Below are 16,786 nucleotides of genomic sequence, written 5' to 3' on the forward strand. Positions count from 1 at the left end.
TATGAATAGTGCATTTTATAACATGTTAATTTAGATTGATATATACATAGTTTATCTTATTAAATCCTTGAGGGAAATTAAATCGCCATTGCATCCAGAAACAATGACAGCAAGTTCATGAATACAGCAAAGATGACATCAAGGTGAACAAGCAAAAAGACTGTGAATGAGAGTGAATTAACAGGTAAGGTTACTGACTTAATCAGTCTGTAAAGGTATGAGGTGCTGAAGATGAATAACTTCTAGAGTCAAATCAGTGTAGTGTATAAACAGATGCTGGCTACAAATTCTTTATATTTAGAACTGACTAAGGATTTCTAATAAAACACACTAGTGCTAGCTGGTCTTGAACAGCTTGTCAGGATGCATATAAGCCTAAATGCAGCAGGATGATATGTGTCTCAGTGTGAAATGTCCGGACCTTTCATCATCATATGTGGACCCCTCACAGTCTTTAGAGTTGCTATTTTTATGCTATAAGTCTTAAATGTCGCCTGCTATTAAAGTGGCAGCAGGGGTTCCACTGACGGCGTGGTGAGCCACTGATAAACTTCTTTGCTTTCAACTGTGGCTGATATTTTTTATTTCTCTCCTGCTTTGGCTCAGTGCAGATGAAATCTTCCACCTCAACATGTATTTTAGTGATTAAAATCTAACACATGTAAAAACAAATATAACTTTGTTTTCCATAATTTCATTAATCATCAAACACACCTTCACAAATATCAGTATTTCTTTAAGATATGCCCAGAATGTTAACGATCAACAGTTTGTGAAGAAACAACAGTGCTGATATGAGGAGTTCTATTTACTTTGTGGCAGAGATGGCTACTGAAGAGATTATGGTCTAATATGGTCTAATAGCCCCCTGCCGCTTCAGCTGGGAGATGTATGCAAGTGGTGAGTTTTCTTGTCAGTCTGATAAAAAAGTAAACAAAATGAACTCAGAAAAAGTCAAGAGAGGTTGTCTTGGTTGTTTCCTCTGGTTTGTTTGAAGTAAATCCTCAATTCACAGTTTAAGATGTGAAGACATTCCAGCTCTGCGTGGTGTTTTTGCCCACTGCTAATGCCCAGCTCTCTGTTGCTCCTCTGCTGTTTTACCTCTCTCCTGTCCCTGCCTGCCATGCCCTCTTGTCCCTGGAGTCACAGTCCTGGTCAAAGCCATTGTTAATCACTGTACTGTACTGCATCCCCTGCCTGCAGACTGTTTTCTGTCAGTATCAGAGGCTGTGTCCAGTCCCAGTCTGGTTTCCAGCCATGTTCACTGGCAGGCAGCTCAGGCTGGTTGAGCTGAGCCCATTTGCTCACAGTGAATTTCCCTGTGGTCAGCTAAAAGGGCCACTCAGCTCCACTGGCCAACTTACCAAACCTTCTAATGACATGTAGTCACTACAGCCTGAGATAGGTCCAGCAAAGATACCAGTGACCAGCAGTTAGTGGTTATGCTTCCCCCTAAAGTCTTGCAGTTTGCAGTCTTTGAATTCTAGCCATCTCATAAAAATGATATTTCTAATACAAACGTCACCTGTCTTAGTACCAGTACCAGTGTGCCAGGATGAATATTCCACATCATCCATATTATTTAGACTGCATGTCAGAGGTTTGTGGAAGTACACAAGTAGGTGGATGTGGATGTGTTTATCATGGAGTACAGGGAGACACAGCAGTGAAAGTGTCATCATGAAAAATCAGAAACGGTCTAAATTTGACACAGTTTTTTTCACATGTGGTCATGATCAAAGGGCTCTGTGTTGTCACGTGTCATGAGAGCGCATGTCCGGCCCCACGCACTTGTGGTTCTGCACTGCACGAGATTTCGTGCTCCTTGTTCAGGCGCACGTGCATTTTGTGTCTGCACGTAAAGCTTGCGTCTGAAGCCAGAGGTGCGTGGGCCTCGGGGGCTGCCGAGAATCTCTCACCCAGCTGTCAGGCAGCCTTTTAAGTGTTCTCTAGTTGCTCTTCAGGGTGCAGCCAGCCACGGCCACATCCTCATGTCAGCCGCCGCTACGTGACTGTGCCTGCGGGGCGCACCAAAGGCACGCACGGTGACAGTGACAGGCACTGAATGATACAGAGCGGGAGAACTGAGGGAGTGAGAAGGAGAGAGTCGGGGAGGGAGGGAAGGAGGGATGGAGAGAAACAAGGAGAACGCGAGGCAGGCGGATGGGAAAGACGGAGATCGGCATGAGTCATTATTCACATGTATTATTTCACTGTCAACTGGAGAATAAAGAAAACATAGAGTTGGTTGACATTCAAGCTTGATCATAAAGAACTATCACAGCACAGCTCAGAGAAAAGAAAGGTTTTCGTGTTTGTGTGGATGTGCGTGCGTGTGTGTGTGTGTGTGTGTGTGTGTGTGTGTGCGCAGATGAAAGGCACAGAGCTGGAGTTGAGATGACTGAGGGGTGAGGCTGTCAAAGAATGAAAAGGATAATTTAGATCTGTTTCCTCTCTCTTGCTCCAGCGCCTAATGAGCCCTAAGCAGTGCTGAGTCCCTGCAAGCACTGCCACCACAGTCAAGATGAAACAGGTAGAGAGAGCGGAGGGGGGCCGGAGACACTGGCAAAGAGATGAGAAAATGAATGCGGGGAGGTATAGGGAGAGAGCAGCAGATGCATGGGGGAAGAGGGCAGGCAGGCAGACAGAGGGAGGGCGTGTGGAAAGATAAGGCGAGAGGGGAGACTGTTGCAAGCTTCAAAGGCTGCCGACTAGCGTGGCCATGGAGGAGCCATGAAGTCTATGGTTGCGTGGTGTGCTGGGTTTTTGCAGAATAGACTGCCTGTTTCGGGTCACGCTCTGTTCTTGGCTTATCGGGTCCAGCCACAGACTGTTTTCCAGGAATGCAAAAAAAAAAAAAAAAAGCAGACCCGGACGAGGATGGCTTGGCCCATTTTTTCCTCTTTTTGACCAAAAGCATGTTTAGACCCCTCTGTCACACGAGCGAGCGGAGGAGATATGGACAAATACAGAGCTTGTTTAAAGTCAGACCGAGCGTGAGCAATAGCCTATTGCAAACTGCAGACTGCTTGCTGTGCATTTAGCACCTTGTGGGTGATATGTGGCCCCGGCAGCTGTCGTTTTTTTTTTTTGTTTTTTTTTCTTTTTTCTTTTCCTTCATTGTCCTCTGTGGAGTGGCATTTCCATCTCAGTAATTGGGCAGAACCAAGTATTCGGCAGGCGCGGTGAGGACACATGCAAAGATGTGACATACGCCTCGCTGCTTGAGGGATTGGAAGTGAAAAACAAACTGTGCGCCCGCCAGGTGAACTGACACAGGCGCTTTAAACGAACATACACGCTTAGATGCACTCACGCGTGCACATACAGATCTCCCTCGGCTTCCCAAACTACTCTTTAGTTCAACTTACTTAGTTCCAGAATCGTGAAGTAAATAACACAAAGTACACTGTGCCGTGAGTTTGCATACAGTCTATTATTAGCTCATCAGCGCGTTTGCAAATATTTGGAGACGTCTACATGATATTGTGTGGCTTCTTTTTATGCAAGCATTAAGCGTGTGTTTGTGTTTGCTCAGCCAACCAGTCAATCCTTCGCATTGATTACTATGCAGTCCGATTAGTGCTCTAACAGCCTCCCTCTGTGGCAGAAGTGTGGGTGTGTGTGTGTATCTGTGTTAGTCCCACTGTGAGCAGTATCTTACAACTGAGGCCAAATATCCAAACCTGTTCGCTGTCAGAACATCAGTACCACGCTATGCTTACATCTGTTACTCTGAAAGATACCTAAGAGTCTGCCTGCTCTGAATAATTTCGACTCTCCCCGTCTCTCCCTCTCTCATCTGCTCCCGCCTCCTCCCCTTCTGACAGGCCTGCGGCTTGCAGAGCAGCTGGCTCGGCGTGAGGACGAGGCGAAGATCCGCCATCGTCTGGGGCTCTCTCTGTGGGCCAGTGGGAATCTGGAGGAGGCTCAACATCAGGTGAAGTATCTTCTGTTCCTTCCTTTTCTTGCCTCCACTCATCTTGACTCAATTTTCTCCTCTCCTCTCCTCTCCTCTCCTCTCCTCTCCTCTCCTCTCCTCTCCTCTCCTCTCCAACATCTGGACTCTTGTAGTAAAAACTGACCTCCAGTAAGTGCACATCTGTTGGTCGGTGAAATGAGAGAGGGAAGTAGATGTCCAAAGATTTGGAGTGTGAAATGTACGTTTTGGGTAATGCCCTCACCGTGAAAGAAAGAGAACAACGGGAGAAGATAAAGAAGCGGTGACTACAGAGCTTGAACACGGCTGCTGGCAATATGCTGGGGAGTCTGTTGAGCTCGTAAATGCTGTCATCTCAGCAGACAGGCGACAGACGACTGAGGCTTTTTTTCTATCTGTGTGCACGGTCTCTGGAGTCCCAAGCCTCCGCATCACACACACACTCAGTCCTCTTCAGCCCACTGCCCACCTGGCAAGCATGGAATATCCCCTTAACATCTCTCTTTACAGTCCTGTCCTCACACCACAGCTCGAGATTTTTCTCAGCTCGTGCATCCACGCACACGTCTGCGAACAGTCAGCCAACAGCAGCGGCTGTCACGTGTGTCTGCTGGGATGTTATTCAGCTGCTTTCATTTTCAAAATCTAGTCCAAAACATTTCTGTTCGGATACGCACACTACTTCATAGATCTATGTGACCCAGATAGCTTTGTTTTTCTGTCCTGCATCATACTTCTCAAAAAGTAACTTTGTCTGTTTGCAATTATCTGTAACAAGAGTTGGGAAGGAGAGACTGAATCAAGGTGGTGACTAGAGCCGAGGCTCGTGAGTCATACTGTGGAATTTGTGTTCAATTAAAGCAAAATATTATTCTAACAATCGAATGCAACATATTTTCCGCTGCATGTTTGCTTTCCACGCTAGTGCATATTAACATTATGTTTTCCGTATTGCAGCTAACAGAGAGCCATAGCAATTCCTCCAATTTTTCTTCTCCCCTATGTCAGGCTTTCAGGTTGAAAGGACACCATTTTTTTGTCCTCAGACTGCAGATTTAATGTTTATTCATGAGCCTGTTGCTCCATACGACCTTGGTAAATATCCTGACCCACTTCAAACCTCATTTGTGTAGGCTTGTGTTGTAATTCATAATGCATCCATTGGTATAGAATGAGAGTACTTGACCTCATGTTCCTCATTCTCTCTATATTTAAACCCAATTGTAGTCAACACCCTCTCTGCGATCCCTGTGATCCTGTGACACTCAGATTGACGTGTCCTGATTCTAATCAGGTATTTCAGCAGCGCATGGTCCCTGTGAGAGGCACCCACGTTCATATCTGAGTAGAACGTGGATCAATAACTTCATGTTTCCCTGAATATCAGTGTTCTATTGTAGATTAAGCTTCTTCTTCCTCTAATACCATCTGTCACAGAGGATGAGAGTTCCCCAGGGAGGTTACTCTACAAAAATCATTAAACGTGTGTGTATCAGCCTCCGCTCACATTACAGATTCAGTGTGACACTGACATTCGCTTAACATGTCAGATAAAAAGCCATGTTCCTGTCAGTGACAGTAAAACTTGAGAGTGCTTTCCAAATGCATAACTGCTGAAGAATGGAGCAGATTTTACCTGTAACTCAGCCAAGAGAGTCACTGCGGACGCAGCACATTTGGGATTGTTTCCCCTTCATATGTGCCAGGAGGGTCAGGCCGGAGGAAAGGCGCTGTGAGAAATTAGTTTCACTCTTAAAGGGATGTCTGCAAGTCCACCAGATTAAACCAGCACTGCAGCAGTCCTCCCATGGCCCTATCAGCAAAATCAGTGAGACTAGCAGCTCCGTCCACTATCCCTAATGCAGCAGAGCTCACAGATTCTCTGCTGATCTCCACTCCCCCCATTCACTCCTTCTGACACACTTTTCCTGCATGACCTTGGGATATGCCCGACGAGCTACAGCCTATGCATATGTGTGCGCTCACAAAGAAACACGCTGTCTTTCTTTCTCCTACCAAATCCACAGGCACCGATAGAATCATTTTCTTCCACACCAGCAACCTTTTCTCCACTGCAGCTCTTTGTCTTGTATGAACTGTGGTCAAGCAGTGTGAGCAGAGTGCTTTACCCTCTCTGCTGGCCCCGGACTCCTGGAGAGTGGCTCTATAGCAGCACCAGTCATCCTACAGGGCTGCCATAGGTGCAGAAATAGGAAATCAATAAAGGCTCCCATGAATCAGCACTCCTTGCTAGCTCCGCTTGGCCAGCGTGCAATACTGCTCACCGCCCCACCTTTCCATTGTCTCTCTCCTTCTCTCAATCCAATGTCTGGCACTGAATAGAAAGGTCCAATAAACACAGACTAGCCTATTGAGTTCACACAGCATTTGTTTCCTTGGAGGCTGTAGGTTCAAGGTGCCCAGGTATTGGTTTAACTTCTCATTGCCCTTTCCCATGTTCAGGCAAATAACAGCTGAAGAGAGGTTTACTGGGGTTGGTGATTCATTAAGCAACATTACTGTACTTTTCTCTGCTGAGAGAGAGGCTGAATTGAAAGGCAGCAGGTCTCATCAGTGGTGACCATGAGGTGGGATGCTACCATCTAGTGGCCAGAGTCATTCTTTTTCTGTAAAGGTCTAATCATATGTGCATTATAGTATATGATGGTTGACATTTTTATCCATAGTGGATGCGTGGATTTTAGCATTTTTAGCACATTCAGCATTTTAGCATCCCTACACCTGTAAGAATCAAACCTATTTACAAGAAATACATTGATTTTCAACCTACAGTAAAACAAACGGTGGAACAACCCTTAAAGGATGAGTTCACCCTAAAATGAAAATTTAGCCATTTCCTACTCACCCTCATACAAATGGAAGTCTGTATTTACGGAGCTTCACAACAGAGCAGCTTTGCAGCATTCTCCTACAAGACTGAACAAAAACAACATAAACAACAAAAAACATCAAATGGATCCTTACACCTCATCCAAAGTCACTGGAAGCCCAAAGATCCCAAACTGACAACAACTTAAATCTGAAATCTTCACTTTAGCTGGCACCCACCCCGTCTGTAGTGGGTGCATTAGCTTGACAAGGTGTCTAGGGTGTAAACAATGTCCATTTAAATCACTTTGGGATCTTGGGGCTTCTGGAGATCTGCATGACGTGGACGAGCTGTATGGAGCGACTTTCTGTTTGGTTTCAGTTGTTATGTTTACTTTTTAAAACAAGTCCCCATTTACTTCACTTGTTTAGGAGAATGGTGCCACCGTGTTACTGCGAAGGTCTAGAAATGTGTTACAGACCCTAAAACTTTATTTAATTTTCCATCAGTGTGAGAGATTTATCCCTTAAAGGTATGGAAGTTGATTCTGGAGAAATTTAATTCATTTTTGAGTCTCATTCCCTGGTCATCAAATACTGACACTTTGGGTTTGAATTTTGGGCATACTGACCCAAGGTATTGACGACCTGGGAATGAGACTGAACTATGGATTATCTTGCCCCAGAATTGCAGTCCCTACCTCTAAGCATCAAAGATCTGAACTGAAGGATATGTTTTTCCTAATATCTGACTGTTGTTCATCCTCAGCTCTACAGAGCATCTGCACTGTTTGAGACCATCCGCCATGAAGCCCAGCACAGCACAGACTATAAACTCTCCCTGTTTGACCTGCAAACCTCCTGCTACCAGGCTCTCCAGAGGGTCCTTGTCAGCCTTGGTAAGCCCATAGACACCTATCAGTTTTATATATATATATATAAACATTCAGTTTTAGCATCGACCTACTAATCACATTGACCTTTGATATCCTCAGGCCACCATGATGAGGCTCTGGCAGTAGCAGAACGTGGTCGTACAAGAGCCTTCGCGGATCTCTTGGTGGAGAGGCAGACAGGCCAGCAGGACACGGACCCCTACACCCCCGTAACAGTTGAGCACATTTTGGACACCGTCAACAGCCAGAGGGCCTTGGTGCTTTATTTCTCCATGGCTGCTGGTTACCTGTACAGCTGGCTGCTGGCTCCAGGAGCAGGTAAGGACAGACCCTCTGCACAGCTCAGATTGGACAATTGTTTCAGTGGGGTGCTCAAATCCTATCATGTCTGTCTGTCATCTTGTTATTGTTCTCTGCCTTTAGACATTCTCCCTGCTGTCAGACCATACGTGCTTGAGCAATTACATGAGGTGGATAGGTTTCAAATTTCCTCTTTTCCTCTCTATCGAAATAACGTCTTGCAGTGATACTTTACGTTGGCCAGCTTGTTTTTCTATCAGTCCTTTCTCAACAAGTGCAAGTCACAAGCTGCAATTTTATTAAAAAATGTTTGAACATTTCCTTAATGAATCCTTGATGCTAAAGCACTGAAATGTTGCGTAAATATATGGATGAACTGCATTGTTTACTCATATTTAATACATGGACATGTAGGCATAATCAGCTGAGATATTTGCTGTCTGTATCCAAGCTTTCAGAGGTAAAGCAGCAACAACTTGAAAGATTAGACAAACACAAGTACAAACAGGCACACTTGTTCAAATCAGAGCAGATAAAAGGTCTGGAGGCTGTAGCTTGTGTTCAGCTGCAGGGGTAAGAAGGCCAGTGTTAACACCAAGCTACAGTGCCACCTGCCACTCTGCTGTTAGGATTTGCCCCCTGCTTCGCTTCTCACCCCAGAAGGCATCTGCCAACGAACCATGTTAATTGAAAGTGACACAGCCAAACAACATCCGCAACATCTTTGCACATGCCAACAGGAAAACACTTAGCTGTTGCTGTTGAGTCAGAACATAATTTTTCAGTCTCTGTTCATCCCATCTGATGCTTCCTCTGTCTGATTTTGTTTTTATTTTCATGTGGTGTTGCTGTACATTTACATTTACTACTTAGTGTACTTCTCCACTCCTCCCTTTTGTTGACACGGCAATGTAGGCAGAGGGATTAAGATGCACCTTGTTTGCGCGACTCCAGTTACAGAAAAGCAGAGGGTAAATCTAAGTGCGCTTCTAAGACACTTCCTGGCTCCTGTGGCTGCCGTACTGTTAGTTCCTCTTCTGCTCTCTGTTGTAAAGAGAGGAAATGAGAGCCATGACACACGTCCCACGCTACCAAGCCCGCACATTTGATCAGATCCCGCTTCCAGGCAACCAGATGAACTTGACCCCCCAGCACTAGTCATACGGAGGGGAGGAACAGTTCAGGGACCGGTGGAGATCTTCAAAGCGTTGAATTTTGCCCCAGGCTAAGAGGGAGCCACTTGCTCACTAATCGCCTGTCTGTCACTTCCTGGCATTCCCTGGCATCCAGCTGGCACACAAACATGGCTCACACTAAAGAGTCTGCCATCACTAAAAAGGGCTACTAAGGTCCCAATTACCTCAGAAGTGCAAATTCAGTGACATTTTATTGCCCTGAATACACACACACACACATGCACACACACACACACACACACACACACACACATACACACTCACGCCTGAATCACATATACTCTCCATTCACATGCAGCTAATAAATGCAATCACATCCACTAATACAGCACTGACACACCCATAAGCTCATACACACACACACACACACACACACACACACACCCTCTGATGTTCCTGCTCGAAACTCAGCTGAGCTCTCGTGGCGGGCAGCAGATGGCACAGGCAGCCTACTCTTATCTTTTATTGAACATTATTTGTTTTATTCATTTTGCTCCACAAATGCACTAGCGCACGTGGCCTCCCTCACAGCTTTCAGCTGAAATGATCCAATATTCCCTCCTGTAGCGAGTGAGTAATACAAGCGTATGAGTAAAAGAGGCGTGGAAAATCGTTTTATGTATTTTTTTCGTTATTAAACCTTCACCTCACCTGAAGTGGCGGCCCTCTCATGTTCTCTCTCTCTCTCTCCACAGGCATCCTGAAGTTTCATGAGGTGTACCTGGGCGAGGGCGTATCAGAAGGAGCGTCAGAGTTCCAGGAGACGGGCAGCAACAGTGGGGTGATCAGCGGCTCCTCTTTGGAGCAGCACATTGCCAGCGCTCGTGAGGCTCTGGGAGTTGAGTCTTATTACAGCAGGTGAGATGTTCACAGCTCTCACAATGAAATGAAAATTCTTCTCTGTTATTCACATCATAACACACTTATTTAGGAGTAATTTGCTCGAATGATTGCACAAGAGGGTTGCTGGTTTTTCTTTCTAAGTACTTGGTGACTTCATGGATTGTGTGTTAGCATGCACAAGATTTTCATTTCTACTGGCTTTTAACAATCCCTCCTCTGCCCCTCATGTAATATATACGTTTTAATTCAACATCTTTTCAAAGTAACACAACTAGCAGGATGGAATGTTTTTATTTTACCTTTTGGGATATTCAGTCATAACAAGCCCCAATGTCTTTTCCTCTTACTACATTCTTGCGTACCTGACATCTGCTGTTGAAAAATGTTAATTAATTCAAGAATCTGTGAATGAACTTTACCATTATGGTCCAGTGCTTGTGATTATTATTATTATTATTATTATTATTATTATTATTATTATTATTATTATTATTATTATTATTATTATTATTATTGTGTCTTTACTGGAGAGCTTGAAGTGTGACATGAAACTGGGAGAGGGGGGACATGCAGCACAGGACCACAGGTTGGATTCAAAACCAAGTGTGCAGCCAGGACACAGCCACAGCACATGGTCATTATTACTTTACTAGATCTTTGGTAAATACACTGTACATATGAAGCATAGCATATTCTTTCGTAACAAGAGATGTCCTGATCTATTTTATCAATGATGATACCAAGTCACTCACTGACCCCTACAATGAATGACCATTAACTGAGAGAATGGTTCTCAAGACTTGAAGCTCCTAAACCATATTTCACAATCACACACTCATGTATGCAGTCATTGAAGAGAGGAGTGCTGCCACAAATGCATGCAGATTTAAACTGCCACTGATATATAATCCAGTAGCCATTTAGCCTTTACCAAAACCTGTTGTTGTTTTTTTCTGGGCAGGGATGGCTACTTTAGTTTGACAAAAAAGAAAGAAAACACACCAATAAAGACCCTTGTTGACAAAAAAGGGAGAGCAGTACAGACCACGCTGTTTGAATCATCAGAAGGAAACATGTCAGCAAAAATGTAGGCCAAACAAAAAGAAATGTTAACGCTGAAACCAAAAGTTGACACTTCTTTTATCTGCAGAGTTAGCTGAGGACGGGTTATTTTGTCATTCAGAAAGTGTGTGTGCGTGTGTGTATGAGTGTGTTAAAGAGTGTTATTCTGCCCCATTGCTCCCGGTGATGACAGCCCTCCACCACCTTCCTAAAGTACTCTACTCTCTCCCCAGTGGGAGCAAATGAGACGGAATAATGGCTCTTTGTATTGCCAGACTGTTGAACCCACCTTACAAACACAGACCTGACAAGTAAAGGAAAAGAGAATGGGGTTTACTGAGAGTATAAGAGGGGAGGTTAAGATGCAATGGTAAAAATCAATGGAGTAAAAGTCGAGAAAAGAAGAGGCTGGTGGTTAAAAACAACAAGGGATGTAGCCAGAGGGACGCTGCAGGAGGAGATGTGGTGAGATATACTGACAACTAAAATCACCCATCGACACCCGTGGGTCCACACTGCGCTTGATGTTAGCATCGACTCTCTTGTTGCCGTTTGATCCATAGTGCCCAGCTGGTCCACCCAGTGCCAGCCTCTGCCACCCTAGCAGCCGGGCCCTCCTGCCCCATTACCAGCTCATTTACTACTCCAGTGGGAAGCTGCACACACGCCACTGCGCCTGGATGGGCACAATATGGCACCACTTACCAGCCCATTCATTCTCCGGAGTGGAGAGAGAAAAGGAGGCAGCACTCTGAAATGAGTTGAGAGGGAAAATGAATGGGATGGAGAAGAATGGGGTGAGCATATGTGTGTGAAAGAAAGGATGATGTAGAGAGGGGAGGATGCAGCCTTTGTGACAGAAGACATCTTTGTACTAACATGTGAAATCATTTTTTCAGAACTGCACTGTACTCTGCATCCAATATTCCTTTAGCCAACATAGTCTGTCAGGGTGTTCACAGGAGAACACCCTCAAATGAGACACATACTGCAAGGATTAAAAAAATGGTGGTGGTGGTGGGAGCAGCAGATGATGAGAGATCCCATGGTGTCATCTCTCACTCATCTACTGTGAGAGCTGACATAAGAGTTACATGATATGGATGCATCTGAGGAGAGGTTCAGGCATAAAGGGAAGGATGAGAGAGAGTGGTGGCGAGGTAGTGATTGTGGGGTGGGGGTGGTTGACTCCCCACAGACTGGATCAGCATCACCAGCATTATAATGAAAGGATTTAACTCTGCGTACTATCAGGGTGTTGGACCAAGCCTGAGAAATGAGGCCAAGTGTGTGTGGGTTGAACAGTGTGTGTTTCGGACAGATCAGGAGTGTGTGTAGTTGATTAATCCGCAGAGAAACAATGTAAGTCTGTGTATTATCTACTTTGCTGAAGTGCCTTTTTCTTGCCAACATTTCTGAGGCTGTACATGTCTCTCACGCCGTCCCTCTGTCTTCCTCTCTTTCTCTTCCAGAGGGTGTTCGAGCAGCGAGACGGAGAGCGAGGCGGGAGATTTGTTGGACCAGCAATTTGAGGAGCTCAACAACAAGCTTAATTCAGTCACTGATCCGACGGGCTTCCTGCGCATGGTGTCCAGAAACAACCTGTTCAACAGGTATGCAATTCTCCCAAATCACCTCATCATTCCCATGCTCCTACTGAGATACATCCGTGATCAACAAGCGCTACTTAGACCCACTTTTACACAAAAAAGAGATGAAAAATAAGTGCTTGGGTAAGGAGATTCACAGCTATTGTGGCTCGTCTGTGAAAAGAGACTTTTCTCCATTGTTTAGCCAGCGCAGAGGCAGCATGTGAATCCTCCTTATTAAATAGACTGAGTAGAGCCAAGCTGCTAAAGCCCTTATCAACTGCCTACTCTGATGGAGCCTGTGTGTGTGTGCGTGCCAGACACAGACACTGATGTGGTTTTAAGATGTTGGCCCTGTTTGTGTTTGAGCAGATTTATCACTGTGGATTTTTCAGTGAGTCTGGCAGCAGCTCGTCCACAGTATTACTCAACACTGCTATGCAAGATATTCATTTACATTGCACTCATTGGTTATGTATACCAAATCGAATGTGTGTGCAGATGTGTGTGTCTGGGTCATATTTCCCTGTCCTCGTCCACACTTGAGCTGCTCTTTGATGAGAGGGTAATTCCAGCTTTAATTGAGTCTCGGTGCTCATTAAGCCCCTTTAATGGGCTGCCGGTAATAATCCGCTCATTCTTTGGGGCCTCAAAAAACTCTGAATTATATAGCTCCCCGTGCTTAGGAGCCTATCGTCTATCACAATGTTAGAGCAAGAGAAAATGAAGTCATTTCATACGATGTCAGATAATGTACATGTATGTGCGGCTTTTCAAGGACTCTTTGACTTCACTTCCCGTTATCGTTTTACCCCTAACATGTTAAGAGTTAGGCTATTAGTGGTATGAAGACAGTCACTCAAAAACATAATTGGTTGAATGACATTTAAATCAAACTTGGCACAAGAACAGTATCCTCATCATTAAGAGGCCTGTGCTTCTTGGTGTGATATATTCATTTGGCATTATCATCGATTGCCCTTTTTTAACACCGTGATCGAATCTTCACCAGGGAGCTTGGAGGGATTACTACGGGAAGGTGATAATCAAAGTCCCCTCATATCTAATCCCCTCAGTGTGTAATTGAATACATTTTTATGCACAATGATGGCATAATGAGATTTTTGGAGGATCTCGATGAAGTTGTCTGTAATGAGGCGGTTCACACTAGAGCAGGGCGGTTGCATCAGAGGAGCTGAGTGGCCACTAGCTGAAGCTATCATTTATATCACAATGATAAATTAGGTCAGTATAAAAAGCTTTAGTGTGCTATAGAGACAAACTTGTCTACCTTTGTATCACCTGTCAGATAACACTTAAAGGAGTGAAGCCTAAATTAGGCAGCCACTGAATGCAATCTTCACCTTCAGACTCGCTGCTTTTAGTCTTCTCTTTTCACTGTTTCCTCCTACACTTGACACTCACCTTCACTTGGTTTATCCCTCGCCTGCTCTCTCACTCTTCCTGTCAAGCTAACAAACGATTGTTTGCTTTCCCATGGAGGCTCATGCCAAGGCCTGGGAGAGAGACAGAGTGTCGGGAGGCTGGAGGGAAGCCAGTGGCCGGGGGCTACCAGAAGGGCAGGATAGATGTCTGTTGGCCGCGGCTCGGAGGAAACTCTGGCTGGTGGAACAGATGAAGAGTGGTGACAAGTGTGACCATAAAGCTTGGCCCTGTGCGCCTACAACCAAAGGCTTCTAACCCTGTGGCCACCATTAGCACAGTTCTCAGTATGCTGTGCGTCTGTGCCTGAGCTGTCACTCTGTCACACAGCAGACATGCCTCAAACACACAGTCGTTTCCTTACTCCAGTCTGCAAAAAATCACTGCCAGTGCATTGAAGTCACTCACTATCTCTACTTTAATCTAATGGAAGCTCGGAGTTTGGATTGCAAGTAGAGTAGGTCCCTGTTTAGTTGGGAGGAGCCCCGTTCTTCTGAGTCTGGCAAGCTGATTGCATGCAACCTCTCTTCATGTCCCTGTACTACCACAGTGAAATACTGCCATCTAGTGGAGCTTCACATTTTGGCATAATGGTCTGAGTGGTATTGTCTCATGTCATGTGAGATTATATATGTGTTCTCTGAGGGATTACAGCATCTCAGTCACAATGGAGACCCAGTTGGTCTGCCTTCATCTGCTCCTGACTCAGTGTGACTGAGATCTGACACTGAGAATGTTGGGAAGAAAAAAGGAGGGCCTCTGTGATAAAGTGTGTTGGATCACTCACTGCTTTAACCCTGCTGCAGCTTTGTGGTGCTATCACACGCAAACTCACAGAGAGTACGCTGGCTGAGTCTGAGTCTTGCTTGAGCCATATCTGATGTAAGACTATGCTGCAAGACACAGAGCTCTGCAGCCACATTCCCAGCACATCTGCAAAGCTCATTATTTGCGGCAGGATGGTCTAATGTTAAAGGGTAGTTTGATACACGAAAAACCTATTTACATGCTGTTGACCATTTAAGCACACCCCTGAGGATTATTTTCATCATCGTCTCATCTGACAATTAATAGCTTGTAAATGGGAAGAAAACTCTGAAAAATGCTCATCACAGTTTTCCAGAGCCCAAAGTGAGGTCTTCAGATTGCTTCTAGTGTCCATCCAACAGACCAAAACGAAGAATGTTACTATCAAATCAAAAAGAGAAGCAGCACAATGTGTTTAATAAAATAACTGAAATGAGTAATCAGTTAATAAAATAGTTGGCAACTCATTTTATTTCAGTTGACTAATCAATAGACTAAGCTTTAATCACTTTCCAGCATTTCCAAATACAAACCCTAGGTTGACCTTGAGGTTATGAAGCAACAGTGTTTTGTAAAGTGAGAAAATGTCATACCTGAGAAGACACACAGATATCATGTTAAAATCTTACTTTGGTGAAAGTTACCTATGCAGATAGCACTGAAGTCTTAAAGTATCATATATTAAATGTAGTAAGTATCAAAAGTAATTTCCTGGCATTAATTTACTTGAGCATCATAGTTCAACTAAAAGTAAAATACACATGTATTTACATGTAGGTTTATACAATATATTATAGGTCTGTGGATCATCAACCTGGCCGATTATCTGATCCAATATTCAGCATTTTCCTGATTGTACCAGTCATTGCTTTTTTTATCCAATAACAAATGAAATTAATTAATTTAAATATGTGTGGCTTAGGTGTAAAAAGAACCTCTAGAAAGTGCCTCCAAAATGTATTGTGCTGGCAGTTTAAAGCAGCAGAAAATGACATCCCAGGTAAAAGAACCGAGCTACATTCCATCACTGCAAAGCAACCATGGTTTTCTATTTAAGATAAATGTAACCCGTTGTTAGGTAGAATATTATCAGATTAGAACTGATAGTGGTGTTGACTCAAGGACACTCATAAAACATGGCAGACCATCATATCTTGAATGTCTGTAGATCAGGTGGAAGGAAGGTCATTTTGTAACTTCAAGAAAAGAAAACAAAGGCGCTGCTGTCCATGCATATGTTTTTTTCAAGATTCAAAGTGTTTATTGTCATATGCACTGTAAGGAAACATGTTTCCTTGTACAGTGAAGGAAAATACATATGTGAAGTGAAAAATGAAAATGGCATTATTTTCTGTTGTGTTTGTGCAGGAGCTGCCAGAGTATGACCAGCCTGTTCAGTAACACCATGTCACCTGCCAAAGACGGTAACTCTTCCCTGTCCCGCCGCTCCAGCAACCTGGGAAAGCCTCCACTTCGAGCACTTTATGACTTGCTCATCGCGCCTATGGAGGGGGTGAGTAGTACCTCTATGGGTCATTGCCTGAATATTGGTGTGTAGAGCATAACAGAAAATGGAGTTATGACAACTAGAAATCAGCAGCACTACAGAGTGAACATTATTTTGTATTTGTGCATTTTCTTTTGTCTGACAGGGCTTAATGCACTCCAGTGGGCCTGTTGGCAGACACAGACAACTGGTGATGGTGCTGGAGGGAGAACTATACCTCATCCCCTTCGCCCTGCTGAAAGGAAGCTCCTCCAATGAATACCTGTATGAGCGCTTCAGCCTCATCGCTGTTCCCTCCATCCATGGCCTTGGATCTAATGCAAAGGTTGATTTTCTCATTCATGACTAAAAAAGCCACACTTCTGTTTGAAATT

The 16,786-nt window shown here is 44.4% G+C and overlaps 1 protein-coding gene across 4 annotated transcripts in view; it reads left to right on the forward strand.

Annotated features, from left to right (window-relative positions):
- Positions 1-16,786, forward strand: part of LOC119019308 (tetratricopeptide repeat protein 28-like) — a 194,314-nt gene that overhangs the window by 171,166 nt on the left and 6,362 nt on the right. For all 4 annotated transcript variants that reach the window (XM_037097774.1, XM_037097775.1, XM_037097776.1 and 1 more), the window contains 7 exons: positions 3,831-3,940; positions 7,539-7,668; positions 7,765-7,983; positions 9,857-10,019; positions 12,539-12,679; positions 16,274-16,418; positions 16,558-16,737. In XM_037097774.1, coding sequence (XP_036953669.1) covers positions 3,831-3,940; positions 7,539-7,668; positions 7,765-7,983; positions 9,857-10,019; positions 12,539-12,679; positions 16,274-16,418; positions 16,558-16,737 — 1,088 coding nt within the window. The remainder of the gene's footprint in view (positions 1-3,830; positions 3,941-7,538; positions 7,669-7,764; positions 7,984-9,856; positions 10,020-12,538; positions 12,680-16,273; positions 16,419-16,557; positions 16,738-16,786) is intronic.

This window comes from Acanthopagrus latus, chromosome 5 (assembly GCF_904848185.1).
Source record: "Acanthopagrus latus isolate v.2019 chromosome 5, fAcaLat1.1, whole genome shotgun sequence".
Lineage (NCBI taxonomy): Eukaryota > Metazoa > Chordata > Actinopteri > Spariformes > Sparidae > Acanthopagrus > Acanthopagrus latus.